General features: G+C 33.9%; 1 protein-coding gene across 1 annotated transcript in view; it reads left to right on the top strand.

Annotated features, from left to right (window-relative positions):
* Nucleotides 1-285: 285 nt before the first annotated feature.
* Nucleotides 286-25,702, top strand: part of LOC140432804 (major facilitator superfamily domain-containing protein 6-like) — a 59,014-nt gene continuing 33,597 nt past the window's right edge. The window contains exon 1 of the mRNA XM_072520922.1: nt 286-624. Within this exon, the coding sequence (XP_072377023.1) occupies nt 507-624 (118 nt within the window). The 5' untranslated portion in view covers nt 286-506. The remainder of the gene's footprint in view (nt 625-25,702) is intronic.

Here is a 25,702-nt window from a genome sequence, read left to right as displayed (position 1 = left end):
AGGTGTGTGCGTCCGTATTTTTCCGTAACAGATAACAATATAAGCCGCTTCAATATTAGTAGATTCTTAAAATTGACGTATTTTTATACTCCGTGTTTACTTTTCGATTATGGACTGGGTTAAAAGTATCTTCAACTGCATTATCTCTTCGAGATGCTAGTAACTAAAAATAAATAATTGTATTGATCGACCTACATGTACCGGTTTTGTTTACGATATGGAATATTAAGAAACAATAATTCGTTTTTATGGAAAACGCACATAAAGAAGTCATATCGATGTGAGTTTTCTGTGTTTGTGACCATAAAATCGTACTTGTAAAAAATATCCTAAGGTAAACAACATAAATACCGTAATTCGAAAATATCTTGTGTGCCTAACGTTGACAAACAGTAGTAATAATTAAGATTTTCTACCTCATACAATAGAAATTGATAACAGTTTAGACTTTGTCAGCAACAGCGTGATTGACACAAGACAGGGCGGCATTTTGAGAAAGCGAAGGTATGGGAGAGGAGACTTCTACGTCTGTGGAGGTTAATACAGATTATACGCCGCCGAAATTTTTCCGGATTAACAAGAGTTTATTGCTATTAAAATCAACTTTATTTTTTCTTCATGGAGGTACGTATATTGTGTTTATTTAGAAGTTACTTTAAAAATTAAAAATCCAATTATTTGAATCGAAACATATTTATGATGGTTCTTTTATTAGTATTTCAAATTTTTATGTGGATTTTGAATTTTTTATTTATTATACAGGGTGATTAACTTTTGTATAATATCTGTTAAGTATATAAAGTTATGTTTTTCTATTAAAACATATTATATTGCGTTTTAAATTTAAAATTTGCTATACTATGTAATTAAAAAGTTATAACCAATATTACATAAAAATCGTATCAAGTTTAACTATCTTTATAATTAAAAAGGGCGGATCTGTTTTGAAATTAAGATGTGAGAGGTGGCATTCGAATTTTTGCAGAAATAAATAGACGATTACTTCAATAATAATAATAACCAATGTATATTAAAAAATTACTAAAAACATCGATTTTTGTCTACTTTACTCGCTTATAACTTTAAAACAATTCATTTTGGAGCAAAGTTACTACTACTTCTTTGGGTGCCGTGTCCGTATTCAGACGTTGGCTGTCATCATGTTTTTTTTTTTTTAGCCCTTTTTCTATCCGAATTGTCGAATAAAGGCCTCTCCCATTTCTCTCCATTTATCCCTGTTGTGTGCTAGGCGTTTCCACATTGGTCCTTGCGACTCTTTTGATATCGTCGCTCCAGCGCATTTGAGGTCTTCCTCTTGGTCTCTTCGCATCGTACGGTCGCCAGTTTCCGACTTCTTTATTCCATCTACCATCTTCGAGACGTTCGTTGTGTCCAGCCCATTTCCATTTTAATTTAGCTGCTTGTTTCGCGGCGTCCTTTATTTTTGTTTTGTTCCGGATTGCTCCGCTCATTTGCCGATCTATTAGTGAGATACCAAGCATCTGTCGTTCCATGGCTCGCTGAGTTTTTCGAATCTTGTCCATGTTCTTTTTTGTAAATGTCCAGGTTTGAGCTCCGTAAGTGAGAACGGAAAGGATACAAGAATCGAACACTTTGGTTCGAAGGTTTTGGGGTATCTTTTTGTCTTTCAGTATGTATGAGAGTTTTCCAAATGCGGCCCATCCCATTCTTACTCGTCTGCTTATTTCGGTAGTTTGGTTTTCTTTGTTTACCTTGATATTCTGACCCAGATATATGTATTCTTCTACATATTCCACTTTTGTTCCTTGGATGGTTATCGTCGGTTGATCATCTTTATTCGACATTAGCTTAGTTTTACTCAGATTCATTTTCAGTCCTTTTTTTATGGATTCCGTATGAAGCTCATCGATCATCGTCTTCAGTTCTTTCCAGCTGTCGGCTATTAGTACTACGTCATCTGCATATCTTAGATGGTTTAAATACTTTCCGTTTATCGATAGTCCCTTCGTTTCCCAATTTAGTGATTTAAAGATGTCTTCAAGTGCGGCAGTAAATAGTTTTGGAGATATGGTGTCTCCCTGTCTTACTCCTCGGTTGATTTTTATTGGCCTCGTTTTCATTCCGTTATCCATCGTGACTACCATTTCAGCGTGTTGGTATATATTATGTATTAATATCCTATATCTAGAATCTATTCTGCTGTTGACCAGTGCTTCCTCAATAGCCCATAATTCTATGCTGTCAAAAGCTTTCTCGTAGTCTATAAATGCTAAACAGATTGGTAAATTGTATTCGTTAACTTTTTCTATTAGGACCTTTAGTGTGTGAAGATGGTCACATGTACTAAACCCTTTTCTAAATCCGGTTTGCTCTACTGGTTGATATACATCGAACTTTGTTGTCAATCTATTTGTAATTATTTTTGTGAATGTTTTATAAAGTTGTGATAGTAGTGATATTGGACGATAATTTTTCAGATCTGTATTGTCCCCTTTTTTGTGTATTAATATTGTGTTAGCAGTATTCCATTCCCTTGGTATGTTTCCTTCAAATAGGCATTTATTAAAAAGTATTTTTAGGTACCTGATGACTTCTTCTCCTCCTTCTTTCAACATTTCTGCCAGAATTCCATCACTACCCGGTGCTTTATTTCTTTTCAATTCTTTAATTGCATTTTCTATTTCTACTTCGCTTATTTCGGGCATTTTCGGTCATCATGTTTACAATTTCCTAAAACCTTTCTCTGTCAGCTGCTGCGCGAAATAATTCTTCTTCTGTGGAACCACACCATTGTCTAATATTACGCAGCCATGAAAGTTTCTTTCGACCAATCCATCTCTTTCCTTCCACTTTTCCTTGTATTATAAGGCGAAGTAGATGGTATTTAGGTCCTCTAATTATATGGCCGAAGTATTTTGTTTTTCTCCTCTTTATGGTATTTATGAGCAGACGTTCTGAATTGATCATTTGAAGAACATCTTCACTGGAAGTGTGCGAAACCCACGATATCTTTAGGATTCGTCTATAGCAACACTTTGAATGCTTCTAACTTGTTTAGCATTGAGATTTTTAACGTCCATGTCTCACAACCTGACAATAGGATGGACCACACATAACATTTCATCACCTTCTTTCGAATATTCATCGACAGGTTTCTGTTGCATAAAACTGGTTTCCAGGTCATAAAAGCCTTACGTGATATTTCGATCCTGGTTAATATCTCTTCATCAGAGTCACAATTTACATTTAACCAGCTGCCAAGGTATTTGAAATGATTTAGCCTTTTGACTTCCTCTCCATTAAGAGAAATCAGACTTTGATCTATATTGATCTTTCCAACTGCCATCCACTTTGTCTTTGAAATGTTGATTTTTAGGCCTCTCCGATAGCTTGCTTCACTGACTAGATTTAGTAATGTTTGGAGATTTTGTAAATTTTCTGCAAGAATGGCTGTATCGTCAGCGTATCTAATATTGTTGATTACTTCTCCACCTAGTCTTACTCCCTCTTGTCTGTCATCCAAAGCCTTCCTAAAGATTTCTCCAGAGTACTGATTAAAAAGAGTGGGTGACAAAACACAACCCTGCCGTACTCCATGTTTGATGGATATTTTTTCAGTCGGACTTTCTTCAATTTGGATAGAGGCTACTTGATTGTAATATAAGTATTTCAGCAGTCTTATATCGTAGTGGTCAAGTCCTGCTGCCCGTAGGCAATCGAAAAGTGTATCGTGTTGTACTCTGTCGAACGCCTTCTCAAAGTCGATAAAACAAACATAAACATTCTTTCGGAATTCACAATTTTTTTGTAATAGAACGCGCATACAGAATAGTGCCTCTCTAGTTCCTAGACCGTTTCTAAATACAAATTGCTTATTACCCATACTACTTTCGCATAGAAGGAATGCTCGGTTTTGTATAATTCGTAAGAGTATCTTCAGTGCGTGACTCATTAAACTGATTAGTCTAAAATCGCTGCATTTGGTGGGCCTGCTTTTCTTTGGTAATGTTATAAACAGTGACTCTAACCAATCATCTGGTATTTATCCTTCGTTGTAAATTTTGTTAAAGAAAGTGGTTAAGCAGGCAATGCTTTCCTCATCCAAAAGTTTAAGTAGCTCAGCAGGGATTTGATCTGGTCCAGGTGCTTTATTGTTTTTAGCTTGCTGCATTTCCTTTTTGACTTCTGAATTCAGTATACTGGGACCTCTGTCTAACTGGTTGTCACAGGCAGTATTTGGAGCATTTTCTCTAGAAGCATCGTCAAAAAGATCTGTGATTCCATTGACTGTGACTCCCATTCTTTGCAATGTTGTTCGTGATCACAAATTTTTCGGTCCGCGCTTTTAAGTATGTAAGCATTTTTCTGTTTTCTAATGCCGGCAGTATATTTAAGTTTCTTGTGGGAGTTGAAAGTGTCATACCTTTTTGGAGGTCTTCTATTTCTTTACATAAATTCTCAAGCCAGGATTCTTTGGCTTGCTTAATTTTTCTTTTTATGCGTTTATTGATTTCACGGTATTCGATAATATTTCTATTTTTGTGTTGCCTTCGAACTTCCATCAGGTCTAGAATTTCTTGTGTCATCCACTCATTTTTTGCCAACATGGTAGGTGTTTTCAAAGACTCTTGTGCGTTCTCTAAAATCGAGTTTTGAATATCATACCAGCATTTGTTAATGGTTCTGTTTTCATTTGGTATATTTGATATTCTGTGTATTTTACTATTTATCTGTGATATGTGTTCGCACGTTGGAGGGTTTTTTAGGGGGTCGAGATATATCTTACAAGGCTTAGTTGGCTTTGCTTATTTCTTTAATTTAATTTGTATTTTGGAGCAGAGTAAATTGTGATTTGAGTTTATGTCAGCGCCGGGGTGAGAAAAGTTTGTTAGCTCAAACATCTTTAACTTCAAAAAGGTCAGTAATGTCTTCATTTAGCAATTCATCTTCAAAATTATCTTAATTTTGATCTCTCGCTAGGCTATGCTCGTAGAATGTTGCTGAAGACTAGAACGGTTGAATCTTTTCATTCTTACAGCTACTTCCACTGGATGAAATAGTACCTAAACCTTCTCTTTTATACATAAAAATTTATTTTGCATGTCTGTAGCAACCTATATTTGGGACCTCTCATTACATGTCCGAAATACTTCAGCTTTCTCTGCTTGATGCTTTTTATGATCTCAGTAGTCTTGCTGAGACGTTCTAGTATTGTGGAGTTTTGAATCTTCTCCACCCAGGAAACTTTTAAAATTCTTCTATAGCACCACATTTCGAAAGCCTCAAGGCGATTTAGATCGATTTTATTCACAGTCTAAGACTCGACACCATAAAGTAAGACCGAGAACACGTAGCAGCGACGTAGGCGGGTCCTTAATGCCAGTTTTAGGTCTCTGTTAAATAAAACCTTGGACATCCTTCTAAAAGCCGCTCTAGCCTGCTCTATACTAGATCTAATTTCGCCGTGACTTTCTGCGTTACAATTTAATTGCTGTCCAAGGTAAACGATTTTATCAACTTGCTCAAGTTTGGTAATATTTACATATTTGGTATTATTCACAGATGGCGTTAGAGGTTTAAATCTAAACTAATTATTATTTTTCCTAGATGGCGTCGTTCGTTTACTGGACAAACGGTGTGACTTTTATATAGACAGATAGTATATTAATAAAAACCATTGGTATTACGCGTGAAAAAATACCAAAATGTATAAAACTTTTATTTATTTAACAGCTTTATATAAACTGGCTTTATATGTGACAAAATGCAAACATTACATAAGAAAGCTGCACTCTTGACCTCTAAAATGCTTTTTGATTTTTGTGGATATGATACTGTGATCAAAAGATATCGAATTTTTATCGTCGAATTGAATTTAAAATTGATTTCGCGCGCATAGCGGCTATGCTTCAGGCGATATTTTTGAGAGAACGGTTTATTTAACACAAAAAGTGCCAACAAACATTCTTGTTCAAAATTTTATGAGCTACATTTTTTATTTAAAATAATTTTTTGTTCTGCGACGTACAGATCTTTGGTAAATCCAGGGAGGGCTCCAACGACTCCAGTCCCAAGATGAGACTAGATTGGCCCAAGGACCAACTATGGAGCAGTGGGGATTTGCAATATCCAGATTGGAACTACTGGAGATTGTTCGCGAATTTGTTACCAAAAATGACATAAAAACACCATTTAATGATAACACTCCTGGGAATGATTGGTTCGGAGTTTTAAAAGACGTCACCAACTTAGCATAAAAAACCCCAACCTGTGGAGTAAATCAACACACAAAAAATGACAGATGCTTTCATCATCCAAGAGTATTTTGATATTTTCAAAAAAACTTTAGTTTAGGTAAAATTAGAGGACAAGCCGCAGCTCGTGTGAAATATGGACGAAACATCCATTTCTCACGACCACAAAAAAACCAAAGTCGTGGGAGCTAAAGGTAAAGCAAGTTCCAGAACTACTTCCGGTCCAGGAAGAGAAAACACTACGGTTCTTTCAGCAGTGTCTGCATAAGAGACGAAGGCACCACCACTAATCCTATTCAAGCTAAAAAATATTTGGGATTCCTGGCTACCAGATAACAAGAACTCGCTTCCGGGAACTGCTTATGCAGCCGGTCCCAATGGATGGATGGAGAGTGACGTATTTTTTAATTATTTAAAAAAACGTTTATTCCCGCATTAGGAGAAAATAGGCCGGTACTGTTTGATATATGACGGTTATAGTACCCATATTAATATTGAACTAGTTGAATTAGCACGACAGAATAATATCACAATCATCACAATTAGGACCAACAACTCGTAACCTAGCAGAGACATAATACTGGTCTTAAAATTCCAAAAAAGGGTTTTCTATGACGATAAGCACTACGTAGAAAAATGTAAGCGTAGAAATGATCAAAATTAGGTTTAGAAAAGCTGGTATATATCCATTTAATCGTCATGTCATACCAGAGGAAAAATAGCACCCTGAAAGCCTAAACAAATGGAAAGAACAAAATAGTTTAAAAGACCAAACAATAGTTGTATCTAAAACCGTAAATACTAATATGGATGCTATTACCGCCGGCGCCGGCAATATTAATCATTCGGTAAATAAAAACCAGATTGTGGAAAACAATACAACCAATATTTCTGATGCATTTCCAAATAGTAGTTCGTCAAAAATAAGTTTTGAGCAGCAGCTATTAAACACTGTTAAACAGACAAATAAGCAAAGTCATTCGGGATCAAAAAGAAAAAAAGTAGCTGCGGGGGCAGAAGTCATTACTTTCGAAGAAGTTCTGAATAAACTTACAGAAGAAAATAGATTAAAGAACATAAAAGAAATAGATAAATAAACAAAAGAAGATGAACGCAAAAAGAAAAAGAATGCCAGCCAAGCTGGGTCTTTGGGTTGTTGTAGAGTACACATCTAAAAAACATATTAAACATTTTATTGGAAAAATTGATAACAAGATCGAAATGGAAAATTTGCTTTTTAAGATATAAAAAGAGTAGTAACACCTTTTTTTGGCCTGATATAGAAGACACGGATATGATAGTTAACCATTACACGTTATTGTTTTCTATTATTAAATTGAGCTAGCTGTTAATTGAGCTAATTGAAAAGGTTGACCCGCATAAGTGTGTAACCACACTAATTTGTAGTAACTTAAGTAACCTTGCAGATTTGTATTAACTACAAATCACAGATAAGTAGGTACTTTTCACAGTAATAAACCAAATAATACTGTCTAGTCTAATAGAGATTAGCAAGTGATAAAACAATAAATATGCACAAAATTTGTGACATGTTTGGTGTAAACATTAAATAAATCAGATACTAAATACAAAATAAAACACCGCTTAATTATTTACGATGGATCATCATACGACAAGAATTTTTGTAACTACTCTTAAGCTAATATTCAATTTATGTTGTGTAGGATGGGATAGGACAATATCTTCCTTGTTATTGGTTTCTTTAATATAGTATAGTTAAATCGGATATGATCTTCTAGTGGCAATTATGTTGCCTTCGGATCCAGGCTTCTTTTCTGTCACAGATTGATGTTATGTACGAAGACGGAAACTATGCAATAATTAGGAAACTCGCACTACTAAGGATAAAGGCACAGATATTGCTGATGGTGGGAGCAGATTCGTAATAAATTTTGTATTTTTTAAATTTATCCACATTTTAAATAAGATTTGAATTGCTATACTACGTAGTCTGTAAAGCTATCTTTAAATGCTTTGGAAAATTATCCAAATTTTCTTCTATTGCTTTTTTATAAGACTTGTCTCTTTTTCACACGATTCCAAAAAGTGTTGATTCAAAGCATTTAAAACAATCTAATAAGGTATTTTATTTTTTACAAATACCTTTTTTAGTCGAATAATGTTCTTCTTCATGTGCCATCTCTTCTAAGAAGGTTGGCAACCATCATGGAACTTTCGATACCGCTGCTCTAAAGAGGTCAGCAGCAGTACAGTTAAAACAAACTGTCAAATTGTTTAACCAGGAGATGCGTCTTCTTCCGCGACTCATTCTACCCTGTATTCTTCCTTGTATTTTTAATTGCAGCAAGTTTTAACGCTCGCCCCTTATGACATGTCCCAGATATTTCAGTTTTCTGACTTTAATTGTATTTAAAACCTCTTTATCTTTTCCCATTCTTCTTAACACCTCGACATTCGTGACTATCCACCCAACTTATTCTTAATATAGTTCTGTCATTTTTCTTAACTGTCCAAGCCTCCAACCCATAAAATAATACGGAGAACATGTAGCAAGAAATTGAAATGTCCCTGCTGCAGAGTACTTTTTTCAGTTTGTTGAAAGAATTTCTTGCCTGTCCTATTCTTGCCTTAATCTCTTCTGTGTATTTATTATTTTCGTTAATGTACCCAGATATTTATATTTTGAACTTTTTAAATTTGTTCTCCATGTATTGTTATGTTTTCTTGGAGCTGCTGGGCTTTTGTAATTACCATAAATTGTGTCTTTTTTGTGTTTAGGGACAGTCCGTTTTCTTCACTGACTTCTACCACTCTGTCAACCATTTGTTGTAAATCCTCAAGACATTGTGCTAATAAAATAGTGTCGTCGGCAAACCGTATATTAATTATTGATTGGTCGGCCATTTACTTTTATTCCCATAGTTAGTTCTTCTAGTGCTTCCTGGATTATTTCCTCTGAATACAAATTGAACACAGTGGGAGACAGGACAGAGCCCTGCCTGATGCCCGCCTCAATCTGTATTTTATTTGAAAAGACGTTGTTCTCTTTTATCACAGCGGTCTGATTATAATAGATAGCGCTAATGATCCTGATGTCTCTCATATCTAAGTTTTTCTTTTCAAGTAATTCGATAAGACGGTTATATCTGACCTTATCGAAGGCTTTGTTGTAATCCTAGAAACACATATATACTGGCTGATTAACAACCATGCACCTTTGCACAAGTACATTTACAGAGAACAGGGCTTCCCTCGTTCCTAGTGCATTTCTAAATCCAAATTGTATGTCACTTATATCCTGCTCAAGTTTGTTTTGTATTCTCTGGTGTATAATTTTTAAAAATATTTTGAGCGTATGACTCATTAAACCTATTATCCGGTGGTTTTGGCATTCTCTTGCATTTGGTTTTTTTGGTAATGTTATAAATGTTGACATCAGCCAATCTCTGGGAATAATTCCTGTACTGTATATTGTACTGAATAAGTCGACCAATATTCCAATTTGTCGTTTTTCTATTAACCGTATTATGTCTACAGTTATATCGACAGGACCTGTTGCCTTGTTGTTCTTCTGTTTTTCTGTCTCAGTCAGTTTGTTTTTAAATAGCTCTTTAATATATTCCTACCATCTTTTAAGCCTTTCACCGACGTCTATAATTATTTTGCCGCTTTTATCCAGCAGTATGTTTGATTTTTTCTTAATATTACTGCTTGTTATCTTCCTAATTTTTTATGAAGCTTTAAGTTATCATGTTTCTCTACCAACTGTTCAATCCCTTTGCATCTGTCACTATACCAACTTTCATCTGTCACATCATGAAAGATGTGTCATCTTTCCTTTGCAGCTCTGATCTTTCTCCTTATTCTGTATGTATAATATTATACATGTTTTTGTCTTTGGTTTTATAAGATCTCCTTGCTTCCATGAGATCCAGAATCTCATCGGGAATCCATTCAGTTTTGTTCTTGATCAGCTTAGGTGTTAGTGTTGTCTCACATGTGCGTATAAGAGCATCTTTTAACATATGCCATTTCCTGTTCACATCTTCAGTAGAAACGAACCCTTAGCTGATAGCAAATAAAACAATTATTTAACTAATCATATTTATTATAAATAAAAAATACTACTTAAGTAGGCAAAAACAACCCTGCCAATGCTTTTAATTAAATAAATTCGAACGATACTTATGGCATCATGGCATCGATTGGCTGCTTGCTAGTAATTACCTGTAGCTTCCCAATCAGGTGGTTAGGCCCTCCTGACAGCTGCAGTTAGGTGCTCTTCAGTAGGAATAATTTCTATTTTGGTGAGCTCTTCTATAATTTTTAGTGTGACTTGCTCTTTTGTTGATGGATCTCTCAAACGGGATACTTCTATCCTCTCTACATTAGTTTTAACCACAAGCTTTTTAAGTTTAATTCTTAACCTTCCTACAACTGGGTTATGATCTGATCTCACATCAGCTCCGGGGTATGATTTTACTGATTTTATGGAATTTCGGTATCTTTTGCAGATGAGAAGGTAGTCAATTTGGTTCCTGGTGACATTATGTTGGTTGTCTGGTGGAGATTTCCATGTATAGAGTCTCCTGGGCGGCAGATCATAACAAGTATTCGCGACAATAAAATCGGTCTCTTGGCAGAATTGAGCCAATCTGTCTCCTCTTACGGGTGCCCAGTCCAAAATTTCCAATAAAATCACCTTGACTTCCTCTACCGATTTTTGCATTTGGATCTTCCATGACTATTGTAACGTCTCTAGACTTGGTTTCAATTTTTTATTTAACAAAATAATGTTTACAATTTTTAAATAACAATCTACAATTACAATTAAGTCAAGTCAGATGTTCAGAATCTGTATTGAGAAAAAAGTGCGTAAATACGAATTTTCTTAACAATAGAACATTTTTATATTAGGAAGATTTGTATTCTATTTAATAATTAAATATTAACTTACCTAAAAATAATGTAAGTACTTAATCTTCTCTTATAACGACGTACTAAACTGAACAATACGAAAACTTTTAGTAAAATAACATAAAATGTAATTTATAATAATATATAATATAGATGTTACAGACCATAAAATGACACCTTGAACCAATTATATAAGACACCAAATTTGTATCAAGAATTCTAAATTGGTTCCTTTATATGTAAAATATTTATTCTTTAAAAAATAGTAACAGACTTTATGTCATGAGACCGATAAGATTTATGTTATTTGCACTGAAGACTTTAGAATTACTGCTAAATAGGCACATTATGGATGGTGTATCTGTTGAAAGTCCGATATATCCAACAAGGGTATACACTGAATTATTGAGGGAAGCGGTATTACTAAGAACCAATCCCGTTAGCGATTTGGAAAGGAATAGACGAGACAACCTACAGGTGGATAGACTGCATGCTCAAGAGACGTATGGTATACTCAACGTTACTGGGGAATACAATGTAGCACTGGTAGCCAGAAGCTGTCTACAGGAGGAAGTCTCCTCTCTTGGAGTCTGACCATAGAGGAGTTGATAGCTAAACTTAGCAACAACAGACACCGTGCCCTAAGCCATGCTGTTGACGTGGTTATCCTAGCGCAGAGCAAATTTGATGACACAGTTATAGAATAAAAAAGAATAACCATAGTTAGAAAATGGACTTCAGATGTACGGTTAACAAAACTTTAGACGTAGAGTCCAAATTTATGAAATTCAGTAGAAGATGAAATTCACAGGTATTAGGTCCTATAAATCTGAATGACACAAATCGAAATCTAGTTACTTAGAAGATTACTTAAAATCAGCAGGTAAAACGAATTACCAAGAGAAAGGAGACTATTTTATTGATAGCCAGATGTACTCATGAAAAAAATTGGGATTAAAACTACACATGCTATACTATGCTCATCCAGATGAGCTATGGAGGCTACTTGATATTTCTACTCTACTTCTACTCTACATATAGTTATAAGAGGGAAAAAGAGAATATGACATTATAGTCTGCGAGAAAACATGAGTAAGGTAGTCGTTACACGTTAACACAAGACGTAGTCGTCACGAATTCATAATATCATGAATTAAATTGGGGTTATCGTATTGTTGTTGACTTCTAACCATATGTTACACAGAAACAAGCCTAAAGCACCTTTTTAGCCTCATTTATTCATTTCTAGCGTTAAGGAATACCAGAATACATTAGAACTATTTTATAGAGACATAAACTGCGGACTCTGCGGAGGAGAACCTAAAATAATTAACTATACTTTTTATGACTGCCAAGAAAGAAGATATGAAGTGTTTTAAGAAAACACTTCATATATGACTGTTACTAAAGTACCTGTTGTTACTAGAATAGTATTGAAGTAAATTTCAGCGTAAACAAAGCGTGGATTCCTCTATGTATCTGGGTATAGAAATAAATTTTAGAAGTGATAAAATTAAAGGAAATATCGTTAGTGAAAAAAAACGTACTATACCAATAGGATATTAATAAAACCTAAGTCATTACACAGAAAACTAATATCGTGATTTACAGAATACTAATAATTCGGTTTTTAAATCTATAGATGTGAGATGTGGATATTGACGTAAAAGAAGAAGATTAACTTGTGGCTCAGATATATTTGGAAAATAGAAAATAGAAAAACATAAAAAAACTGTTATAAGTATAACTAATAGAATAATTAAACTAAGAAAGACATTAAACGAAATAGTAGATGACATTATATAAAATTACTATAAAAGGATAGTGAAAAAAGGTACGGGAAAATTCCTAATTGGGGCAGATAAGAATAGAAAAATGATATCAAGATTTTCTTTATCTTATAATATCCTCCTGAGACCTGATGTCCAATTAAATGGACATTTACGTTTTATATATTTTTTTGGAAAGAACTAGAAAGAAATGCTGACAAATTATTTAAGATCCGGCCTTTAGTTGACAGAATACGAAGAGGTTGCTTGACACTTTCAAGATACAATGAGGTTGCTGTGGACGAACAAATGATACCTTTTACGGGCGTGTGTAACATGAAACAATTTGTTCGAGGTAAACCTAACCCAGAAGGATTAAAAAAATTTGTCTGTGCCACTCCCAAAGGATTAATATTAGACTTCGATATTTATCAAGGGAAAAATACATTTCTGCAGAATGATGATGATGTTAAGAAGTTAGGTGTTGGTCCATCCGCAGTTATTAAGTTATCTACAACGTTATTAGAAGAAACACATGTGTTCATCGATAGATATTTCACCACCTTACCTTTACTTGAGTACATGTTAAACAAAAATATTTTTTTAACTGGTACAATAATGAGATCCAGAATACCCAAAGCAGTTCATGTAACATCGGATAAGGTGATGACTCGATTGGGTCGTGGTTCATCTAAGCAGGATGTAAGAGCTGATGGAAAAATTAACATAGTCCAATGGTATGATATGAAATCAGTTATGCTAGCGTCAACTGCATTGCAAATAGAACCTTCAGATGAATGTAAGCGGTGGTCAAAAAAGGACTCCCGATATATTGAGGTACCTAGACCAAACATTGTTAAAAAGTATTATGAATGCATGGGGGGAATAGATTTAATTGACAGGATGATAAGTTATTATAGAATGGGAGCTAGAAGTAAAAAATGGACAGTCAAAACCATTTTTCACTTATTTGATCTTGCGATTGCCAATTCTTGGATTCTATACAGAGATGACCATAAGCAACTTGGTGATGCTAATAAAACCGTTATGAAGTTCCTGGAATTTAAAATAGCTGTTTCCGAGTTGCTCCTTAAAGACAACATTTCTGAAAATTCTAATTTTGGGAACACTTCAACATTAGTAACTAGAAACAGTTCCAATCCTAGACCATCACTTCAAACTTCTACTAAAAGAAAGATACAACACATTCCTGCAATGGCATCCGAGTTAAAAAATTCTGTTAGATGCAAGCTTCCAGGTTGCAAGGGTAAAACAAAAGTTTATTGTGAATCATGTGACATATTTTTATGTTTAACGGGAAATAACAATTGCTTTAAACAGTTTCATTTATAATAATTTTGTATTGATGCGATCCTGATGTCCTTTTGAATGGACATAATTTTTTTCATATTTAACAACAAAATAAAAATTTAGAAAAATTTACATGTGTTTTTATAATCAACATCATACGAATTTTACTATTTAATCAAAAAAAAAACAAAAAGAATCAGCTCAGGTCTCAGGAGGATATGTGAAAAAGACTTTGTTAATTTGCACTTGTTTCTAGTGTGTGAAAACCTCGCTACAAGACTTTGTTATATAAGAGGCAATCTTCAGATAAATTTACAAAAAGTTTGAATTATATTGCTTTAATTTTTTTGCTATGGTTTTGAGCGCCACGCTACCACCCAGTTTATTATTATTTCTTTCAATATCCATAGTGTTTTTTTAAGTTTCTGCTGACTATGAATTATCTCGTGTATTCTTAGTTATTGCTTATAAGCTGTTACGTATATTTTGAAACATACTCGTGTAAGATTTTCAACAATACTATCGTAAATTGTGATTTTACTAGTTACACGTGCATAAACATGCTTTACCTACGCATAATATTTGCATTAATTATAGTTATTAGAAACAGTTTTTAACGTAGGATTATTTTATACAATTTTTGATATGGATGAGGGAAGCCAAATATTATGTTATGCAGACGACGCCGCATTAATCGCCGAGACAGAAAACGAGCTCCAAAGATTAACACACATCTTTAATATAACAGTCAAGAAATATGATAATATCAGCAAAAAAAAACCAAATGTATGACAACATCCAGATACCCACTACGATGTAAAATCGAAAGTGATGGAAAAATAATAAAGCAGGAAGCAAGGTTTAGATATCTGGGAATAGATATAACTAGTAACGGAGATGTTGAAGAAGAAGTACACAAAGCTTAAAAGCAAGTAAAGCAAAGGGATCTCTTCATGACACAATCTGGAAGAACAAATACCTAGACAAGACTCAAAAACAAGAGTCTATAAAGCAGCAATTAGATCTACAATAACATATGTACATGGCGGAGCCAAGACCTGACACATATCAAACGAGACGACTACTAGATAAAACAGAGATAAAAATACTCCGACGAATATCAGGGAAAAGTCTGTTGGATAGGGAGTGAAGCGAAAACATAAGGAGAGCATGCATTATAGAAGACAGAACTGGATGGGTGACAAAACGAAAACAGGTGGAACGAACACATTAATAGAATTACCAGAAGATAGGATAGTACGAATAGCATGAGATAAGTCACCAAATGGACGAAGAAGTGTTGGCAGACCAAGAAAAAGATGATGCGATAATTTAAACAATTTAGGAGGGTAATATTAAAGAAGTAACAGGCTTTAAAGCCTACATACAAGAAGGAAGAAGCAGAAGAAGGGAAGAATAGATTAACTTGATTTGATGGTTTATAATACTCGAAACTTTATATTCTACTTATTTTTTAAATTTAATAATATGTATTTTAAACAAAGGGAGACATGTTATCTCTTTGTTGTTACCTATATGGTTGACAAAACAATTAACGAAAACTGTAAAAACTGGAAAGACAATCTGAAGTTCTTCTACCCCAGAACTCCAACACACGTATCTGTTGACTGAGCAGCCTCCACACCTAGTGGCTGGAACGACTGTCTCTAACTCACTGAGTGGCCTCCACTTCTACTGGATCGAACGACTTTCTGTAATTGTCTGGTGGTAACTGAGTGATACGGCCATTGAACCAAAAGTTGTTTTGTACAAGCTGTCGCTACGTGTGAGCGATAATTACCCAGCGATCTGCACTTTTAACGAAAGCCATTCCTTTTTCTATCGTTCTTTGTTAACATACGATGTATGAAAAAACATTCTTTTGTCTGCAACAATATATTACACCCGTTTATTGTTCTCTAGCGTCTGTGATTTTGTACGCTTATTCTCGACTAAATATATGGGGAGAATCAAAACTAACAAAAAATCTGTTATAAAATAACAGATCACAAATAAAAAATCTGTTATAAATATAAATATTTCATAAATAAACACTAATGACAATGAAAACTAGACCAGCCTTTAAACCTACAGCCATCCCTATTAAACTTTTAAAGAATGAACCGGATTCACAACTGCAACAACTCTCTTTTGTGTTTAATTTCCGAGGTTTGAGTCTTACGAGCCCCCAGACACTACTACATCATCATCCAGCCCCGTTTTCATATCCATTGTTGGATATAGGCCTCCTCCAAACGTCTCCAGTTCTCTCTATCTCTAGCTGCTGCAATCCAGTTTGTTTCTATTCTCCTTAGGTCGTCGGTCCATCGGGTGGGTGGTCTGCCTCGACTTCGCTTGTCGGCTCTTGGTCTCCACTCCAATAATCTCCAATAATCTCTTCGTCCATCTTCCGTCTTCCATTCTAGCATAGTATGTAATTCAGTTCTTGGAGCATGTCTTTGATCTCTCCCAGATTATCTGACAGAAGCACGATATCGTCCGCAAAACGTAGATGGTTTAATCTTTCTCCATCGATGGATATTCCTTTCTGTTGCCATGTTAGTCTTTTAAATGCATACTCAAGAACGGTAATGAACAGCTTTGGTGACATGGTATCACCTTGCCTGACTCCCCTTTTTATCTTTATCTTATTAGTTGCTGAATGTAGACTTATGGTTGTTGTGGCATTTTCATATATATTTTTAACTATATTACAATATCTGTGGTCGACCCTGCAATCTTGTAGTGCTCTTAAGATGGACGGTAATTCCACTGTATCAAACGCCTTTTTAAAGTCTACAAATATCAATGCCAAGGGACGGTTATATTCGTTAGTTTTTTCTATCAGGGTTTTTAGGCACTGCAGGTGATCATTTGTGCCGTAATTAGGGCGGAAACCGGCTTGTTCCCGAGGTTGGTAAAAATCCAGCTTTGTCTCTAATCTGTTCGTTATTATTCGGGTGTATAATTTATAAAGATGGTTAAGGAGACTGATTGGTCTGTATCTTTCCAGGTCTGCTATATCTCCCTTCTTGTGTAAGAGTACAGTTATTGAATTATTCCACTTTGTTGGGATATTTTGATTCCATAGACATAGATTAAAGAGCTTTTGAATTTTGGTTATCAGTACTGAGCCTCCTATCTTTATCGCTTCCGTGACGACACCGTCCTCCCCCGGAGCTTTGTTATTCTTCATCTTTTTTAGAGCCTTGTAAATTTCGTCCAAGGAGATTTCTGGGATATCTTCGGAACCCTGATTTTGAACCTTCCTCTGCTGATATTCAACTATATCTAGAGTCGATTGGTTGCTATATAATGTCTCATAGAATGATTCCACAATTTGTAACAAATGTTCTCTGTTTGATGTGATGTTGCTATATAATGTCTCATAGAATGATTCCACAATTTGTAACAAATGTTCTCTGTTTGATGTGATGTTGCAGTTTCTATCCTTGAGTTTGACTATTTGTTTATTTCCATTTGTGAGTTTGCGTCTCATTATTTTCATACTCTTATTTTCCTCAATAGTTTTGATGATTTTCTCATCTTTGTATTTTCTTAGGTCTTTTCTTATTTCTTTTGATACTTCCTTGTTTATTTTATTTATATCGTCGTTATATACACTACTACATTGATCACTAATAAATGCTTTACTGCTACTGGGAACAGCGAACCGTTCATTTATACCGTCGCAGGTGACGTGGTTTGGGTGGTGGTTGGCGTGGGAGTTAGGATGGGGATTGTTTCGGGGGTTGGGGCAAATGTTTCTGATGGCAGGATTTTGATTATTGTGTGAAGCGGACAATATTTTCTTTATGAGAGGTCTCTGTGTCAAAGGTAACCGGATGCCATCATCTCTTTTATTTCTTGACATGGAGACCTCTTTTAAGGAAAATATCGTTTTCTCAGATTGCTCTATCTGAAATATAACCCCGACGCCAACCTCCACTCAAACCAAGTCACTATCGACTGTATAAATGAACCGTACCCCAAATATCTAAATTGGTTAATTTTCAGCGAGATATTGCAACTTTTTCCGAGATCCGGTGATTTGAAGTACCGAATTTAATTTTCTTGAGCACCGCATCGGCCGGAGAGACATTTTCTCCACAACCATAACTACGCCGTGACTTCGAAGAAGCACAACTTTATTATTCATATTTGAATAAAAAGTATGTGCTTCTTTAAAATATTATTACCATTTCCTGAAAATATAAGTCATTAAGTATCGAATGCCGTCTATATATCTTCTTGAATATTATAAATAATAGCGATTTTTTCAAAGGGGCTTCAAACTAGCAATTACAATCTCTAAGTAGCAAGCTGCTATTTGTTTAGGGGGTGCTAGATCTCCAAATGTTTATAAACAAAATCATATTTTTAGTGAGTAATACAACATAAATCTTTAAAAGGAGAATTATATAGCCTATTACTTCTTTCGTTTTGGGATAAAAAAATTGTCGTATCTTAGCAACGAATGGACCGATCCGGTTTAATAAAATTTCATTTTTTTAAGGATTAATTGGGCTTCAAACAAAGTATTAAAATGTATTATACAAGCATTTAGTATGACTATTTTGATACAGTATCGTTTTTCAACTTTAAACGCTAATTATTAAATAAAAATTATCTAAATTTAACTTAAAAGCTTAGATTAAAGCTTAAGTAATGTAATTTATTGATTGTATGGTTATAATTTATAAATCAAGTATCTTAAGCTTTGCAATAATCTTCATTAAAAAGTGCATATTTTACCCCTTTAAAGTCTTATAAATAAATTACCAAAAACTTGCTGTTGTATTGACTATAGAGGTATTCCTGACGATCGATCTTTGTTACACCGAGTACGTTCCAAAAATTTATAGATTTTTAAAAACAAATTTCAAGATATATAATGCAATCACTACCAGTCAAATTAAAGGAATGAATTATAAAACATAATGACGGTATTAGATTCTTGTTTTGATACAGGGCAGCGACAGCCGCTTATACGTATTTCGACCTTTAGGTCTCCTCAGAGCGGTATAGCCACTACTCTGAACCAAAACAAAAATATTTCAAAATAACTATATACGGACGTAACTACGCCATCTATACTTTGAATTAATTATACTTTACAAACTTTCGATACAGATTAACAGGTAAATATTTCGTAATAGCATATTTTTCTATATCATTTCTTCTATATCCCCCGTAATTTGTATGTTTTCTGTAATCCCCGATCTTAAATATTAAAAATTCCGCACGTGATTGTTAATAAAAAGGATTATGTGTTGACTAAAATATATGAATAGTTTAATAAACGTATATAACAATGTCAATGTCTTGATATTAATCATATATAAGTATACAATTATTTGTTTTTAAAATTGCCTCACGCTGTCAATATTTGCAGTCACGAAATAACTTTGCTACTATATTTGATATCAAGTTGGTACACTAATATAAAATAAATTAAATATTAGATTTTAAAAAATGTAAACATTTATACGGAATAAAATTGTTTTAAATGTTTATCCAAGATTTTAAATTGTATTATGATCTATAGTTTCTCTTTTTTATTAAATGTACTTGTTACATAGAAAACTTTAGGATTTTATTATGGTTTATTTCAATGGAAAACATTTATTGCTAGAAAATTCTGCTTTTACAGCTTATTTAAATTTTAGGGATTTAAATAGTTAAAGATTAAGAAATTTTAAGGCGGTGAGTGAGAGAATATTTAAACTTTGAGGAAGAGTAAACACAAACTATTTTAAACCTATCAATCATTAACAAACCTACACTGCCCAACAGAACAACATAACAGAAATAAAAGATGAATTCTACGAATAGCTATAAGAAGTATACGACAGTTCATCGAGGAATGAGACTTTAATATCTAGAATGAGACATCGAGAATAAGACATCGAGAATAAGACATCAAGAATTAATATCGTACTAGGACATATACATACATAAATGTGCAAATAGCTAAAGAAGAAAATACTGAAAACTTTGTTTTTAAAACTTCCGCAAAATTTATTTTAAACTCTTATCAATAGTTCTGTTTCAGCTGATTGCCTTTTTCAGGTGATCTATTTTTGGCATGCGTTTACACTTTATAATCTCTAATTAAATAGGTTGAAGAGGGGAGAACTGTTTGTCTTAAGTTGGTCATTCAGAATTGTATCTGTGTTTTTTAATTTGTTGATTTCCATAGATTCTAACAAAAACAGCTTAAGGCCTTTATTTTGAATATGAAGAATTTTAAATTCGTCATTAAAAGAATGATTGTGATTGTGGAAGGTGAAGTGCGTATGTAGAATCTGTTTTTCTCTTATTGAGAGCCCTTTTATGTTCTGCTATTCGTTTATTAAAATTTCTACCAGTTTGACCGATGTGAGTTTTTGGGCAGTCGCCACGTTTTTTATTTTGGCTCTTGTTGTTTTTAATATATTTGCCTAGGTTGTTATTAAAGCTGGTGTTATTCCTTTCTTATTTATGTGTTTGGCTATTTTTGTTGATATTTTGCCTGTATATGAAATCGAGCAGAAGGTACTTGGTTTTTTCTTTGGTGGTGGAAATACTAATTTCAGGGCTTTCTTGTGTACTTTTTGATTTAACATTTTATTTATTGTATGTTCGTTGTATCCATTGTTTACTGCTATTTGCTTAATGATATTTAATTCTTTCTCAAAATTGCATTTTGACATCGGAATTTCTGTTAATCTATGTAACATACTATGTTATATAAGCTGCCAGTTTATGTTATGTGGGATGGGATGATGAATTGTGTATATAGTCGTGTCAGTATGGGTAGGTTTATGAAATATGGAGAAGTCATGTTTGTTTTTAAGTCTGATAATTTTTAAATCTAAAAAATTTATGGATTGATTTTGTTCTGTTTCTATTGTAAATTCAATATGACTATTAAGTGAATTAATATACGATAAAAATTGGTCGAGTTGCCTGTTAGTTCCTGTGAAACATACCAGTACGTCGTCTACGTATCTGGTATGTTTCACAGGAACTGCCAGGTTCTACGCAAAGACATTGTCAAAACGTCACTATATCGTCTCATCGATGCTATTGATCCGATTTTAGCATAATAGACGTTGAAGGAAAGGGGATTGGCTAACAGAGGAAAAACAAACAAGGCAAAATGGTTAAAACAGTAGTATAGCGTATCTTCGTTGCTATTGGACCTATTTTATCTTTTTGATGTGTGAAGAGTCAAATTATTGGGGATTAGATTTCGTCTATCGCAGTTCCTTATCTCGTCAGATAAATCGCCACCTGTTGACTACAGCCTTTAACTATGTCCAAGCCACCTAGCACATATATGTCATCGTAAAACTAACCATGCCCAAACCATCTAGCAGCTATCTGTCATCGTAAAAAGACACTCCATCAGCCTATTGCTTCTTCTTTCTCGATACAATGTATTAAAGATACAGGCAAGGTATGGCTGAAAACGATATAATGTACAAAAACGTGTGAGGTATTACTAGTAATAGAATATGATTAATCAAAGAACGTATACCATTCTTACAGTATGACCAAACCAACAAACATCCACTATATTACACACAATGATAAGTGTAGCTCGTAACATACATTTCGTTCTAATGGTATTGTACTAACTCGCTATTCGCAATATATAAAGATACACTATCACCATAATCCAGAGTGTTAAATAAAGCATAATAGTACTATTTTTGTTAAACACACATGCGTATCACTTTCATGAAAATCACCGAATACAAAATGGTATTGTGAGTTGCATACAATATTTTATCTACGATCATAAATAAATTTAGAGTGTATTGTATATTATATAGTTTATGTATACCTACATAGACTGCTGAAATCTTAGAAACTTAGAAATCATTGGTAAATATTCACTCCATCAAAACACCAATGAGAATAGAGAATTATTAATCAACTTAATTACTATTTTTGTTGAGATCAAGCCACAAATTAAGTTTATTTTTGACGTTTCAATTTCTACTTCGGAAATCGTTCTCAAAATACAAAACATTAATAAGTTAAACTAATTTTGTTTTTTTATACTTTCTTCTAATTCTTCTAATAATTTAATTTTATCTGCCTTATTCATATTCAGACAATTCAGACATATATTAGTAGGAATCATCAAGGCCATTGGTACAGAAGCTCTAAACGTAAGAATAAATCTTTTAAGTTAAAATAAACAACAATAAATGGACGCGATATATGATCATAAATCACTGAAGTAGAAATGCGAAGATTTCGACTAAATCAAAATTCAAATATTTGCTTGAATCTGATTTCGTGAAATTTTTTTTGCGAAAAATGTGTATTTTTTATAAATGTGTCATTTTTATTAGAAAAATTAATATTTAATAATATCAGACAACCTCCAAGGCCTCCAAAAGCTAATGAAAAAGATAGTTGAGTATGGAGAAGAATATGGATTATTAATAAACAAGAAAACTAAACATATATGAGGATATCAAAAACCAAAAATGATGATAAAAGCCCGACAATTAACTGTAAAACTTTAGAGCAAGTTGAAAACTACAATTATCTTGGCACAATAATTAATCACACAAACGATTACTCCAAAGAAATTAAAGTTCGAATAGACAAAGCACGAACAAACTTCAATAAAATGAGAAAGGTACTTTGTGCAAGAGAACCGACATTGGACTTGAGAGTTAGGCTGGCAAGGTATTATATATACTTAAATAATAGTTTTTATTTTAAATAAATATGATTAGTTGAGTATTAAATTGTTTTATTTGCTATCAGCTAAGGGTTCATGGTTTAATTCATAGTTTAAGACAAGATGAATTCCCACTTGAGAGACTGAGCTAGGCGAAGTATAGACGATAAGCTCCCATGGTTGATTGAGCTATTATTTTTATAACAGTATTTTAATTCTCTTTGGTAGTCTACGTTACACATTGGTATTGAAGTCGTGAGGAAAGTCAACAAAAGAATGGAAATATTGGAAACCATCAAGATACGAAAGCTGCCATATCTGGGGTATGTTATGCGTAATGAAAGATACAACATACTTCAGTTAATTATACAAGGAAAAATTCAGGGCAAGAGAAGGGTAGGAAGGAGAATAATCTCATGATTGCGTAACTTGAGGGAATGCTACGGATTCACATTAATCGAACTACATATATAAGATCAGAATAGCCATAATGATTCCAAACCTCGATGGCGGAGATGGCACGCGAAGAAGAAGATGATCTGTAATATCGTACATATTATAGAGTACCATAACTTCTTGGCATTGGTCATAAAACTTTTAAATCAATAGTTGCATGGAAAACAAATTTAACATAAAATTTTTTAAATTTATCCGTTGACTGTACTAATACTAAGATGTAGATAAATTATGTTCGTAGACTGTTACTGCAGGAGATTCTAGAATTGCATGTCCATATAATATTTATTACATACGTGTATCTCCCAGATATAATTTAAGCTGCATTTTTATTTGAATTATTTCCCTTTTAGTATTATGTAATCAGAATAAAATTTAATAAAAATGTGAAAAAGATAACACCTAAATTAATAGATTTAATTCGTTTTAATAATGACAATATTACTGCATATAAAGTTGCAAAAAGTTTAATACTAATAAAAGAGGGAATAGTCGACTAATTTTCCTTTGTAAATGTATAGGAAACAATAATTATTGTCAAACATTATAAAATTTTGTCTTGTCAAAGACATAATTCATGATATAATTGTATATATAACAAGTAATCGTTTTAAAGATTACTTGTGGAAAAATATAAGGAACATATACCTCGGCCCTAAAAGGTGAGCATAACTACCTCCAAGCAGCCTCGTTTTTGTAGGATTTATTTTACGCTCCGAGCATATACTGATTAAAGGTAGCCATCATACTGTGAGCGCGAGGGGAGTATAGCAAGAGAGACAGAGCATGATATCTATCTCGCACCTCGCTCTAATTGATCGGTTCCAAACCCCTCTACTTTCCTGTACAAAAATGTCAAACCACTGGATTTCAGTTGCGAGAGATATAGAATGTAGTTTTATTGTGTCTCTCTGTTGTTACACGTCTCGCGCTCACAGCATCTTGAAAGGGCTGCCTTTAGTTAGTATATCGTTAAAGATTTTATACGACCACGATGACACGTAAGGCCTCAGGTTGTTCGACCACCATCGCTGCCGATGTCGAGGACCTACCTGCTGAAAAACACTCTTTCCAACCACGAATTACCGGCTGAGTTGGAGCTCGACGCCGTTCATTTACGTTAATATTTACACACGATTTTTACACACTTATTTCACTAGAGACTTCTTTAGCCATCTTTTACTGTCACATCAACCCTAGTTATGTTCAAATTTGGCCACCCTTTACTCATTGACCTTTCTACTTGTATCAAAGTCATTATGTTTTCCGTTCTTTTCTCTTTTTACATTATCTCTGTACTGCTATTCACCGATCTGGTAATGTTATTATTTTCTCCACTATTTCGTTATTGATTGTAATCTGCATTTCAACTTTCTTTCAAGCAGACCTTCTTTTCCGTCAACTATCTTTCATATGTCAATAGAGTGTGTAACTCAGTTTTCAACATTTTAAAGTACTTATCATTGCCAATAAGTAATCCAAATGATGGTCCAGTACTTGCAGATCATAGATTTATTCCTATTCGGAATCAGCGACTCAGTCTCTTATGCTACCTTTATCATCTTATCTCATTACTTTTGCCATAATATAAAATACCTTTCTCGCTTTTTGTAAACTTTTCCCTTCTATACATACCACCTCCAACAGACTCTTCCTATCTACCTGGGTAACATTTCTGGTTAATACTTACTTAGAACTGCTTTCTCCTGAAGAAGTGCCGCGTAGAGAATGATTAGCTGCATAAGAAAATGAAGGTTTGGTTAGAGTAGTAACTACCTCTGCGTGCATCCTTACCATTTGCTTAGACTTTGAGTCACACATCTAAATTATTTCGTGAAATCCAGTGATTCTAGTAATTCGTTTGAATTTCGGGTGCCACAGAAAAGTGAACTTAAGCTGGGACTTAAACCGAAGGGGTAGTAATTGTTTCAAAGAATTCAAAATTATCAAGAAAGTTGCGCTTTTCTAAAACTACAAATCAGGTAATAGGCCATTAGGTCTATAAAAGCAGTTTTTAGGCTTAACTGGTGCTGCTGCAATGTAAAGGAGACCCCCTTACAACTTAGCATATTCATCAGGAACTTGAGAAGGGAATGAGTAAAACACGTATCCCGTTTTTTATACCAAATCACGTTTAATATTTATGTCGGCCCCATGGAAAAGGAATTGTAATCTAGAATCATTATTTGTCTTAAAATATGTCAACGAAAAGCAACTAAGAGCTGCAATGGTCGATAAACAAGGCTATTGGAATGGGAACCACGTGAGATAAAACCATGCGTCTAGTAACTACGAATACTGGATCGACAACTTGAAGAAAATTAAATTAACATTAAATAAGA

Source organism: Diabrotica undecimpunctata, chromosome 1 (genome assembly GCF_040954645.1).
Source record: "Diabrotica undecimpunctata isolate CICGRU chromosome 1, icDiaUnde3, whole genome shotgun sequence".
NCBI classification, from domain to species: Eukaryota; Metazoa; Arthropoda; class Insecta; order Coleoptera; family Chrysomelidae; genus Diabrotica; species Diabrotica undecimpunctata.
The sequence above is the reverse complement of the archived record's forward strand: the minus strand, read 5'-3'. Positions and strand labels throughout refer to the sequence as shown.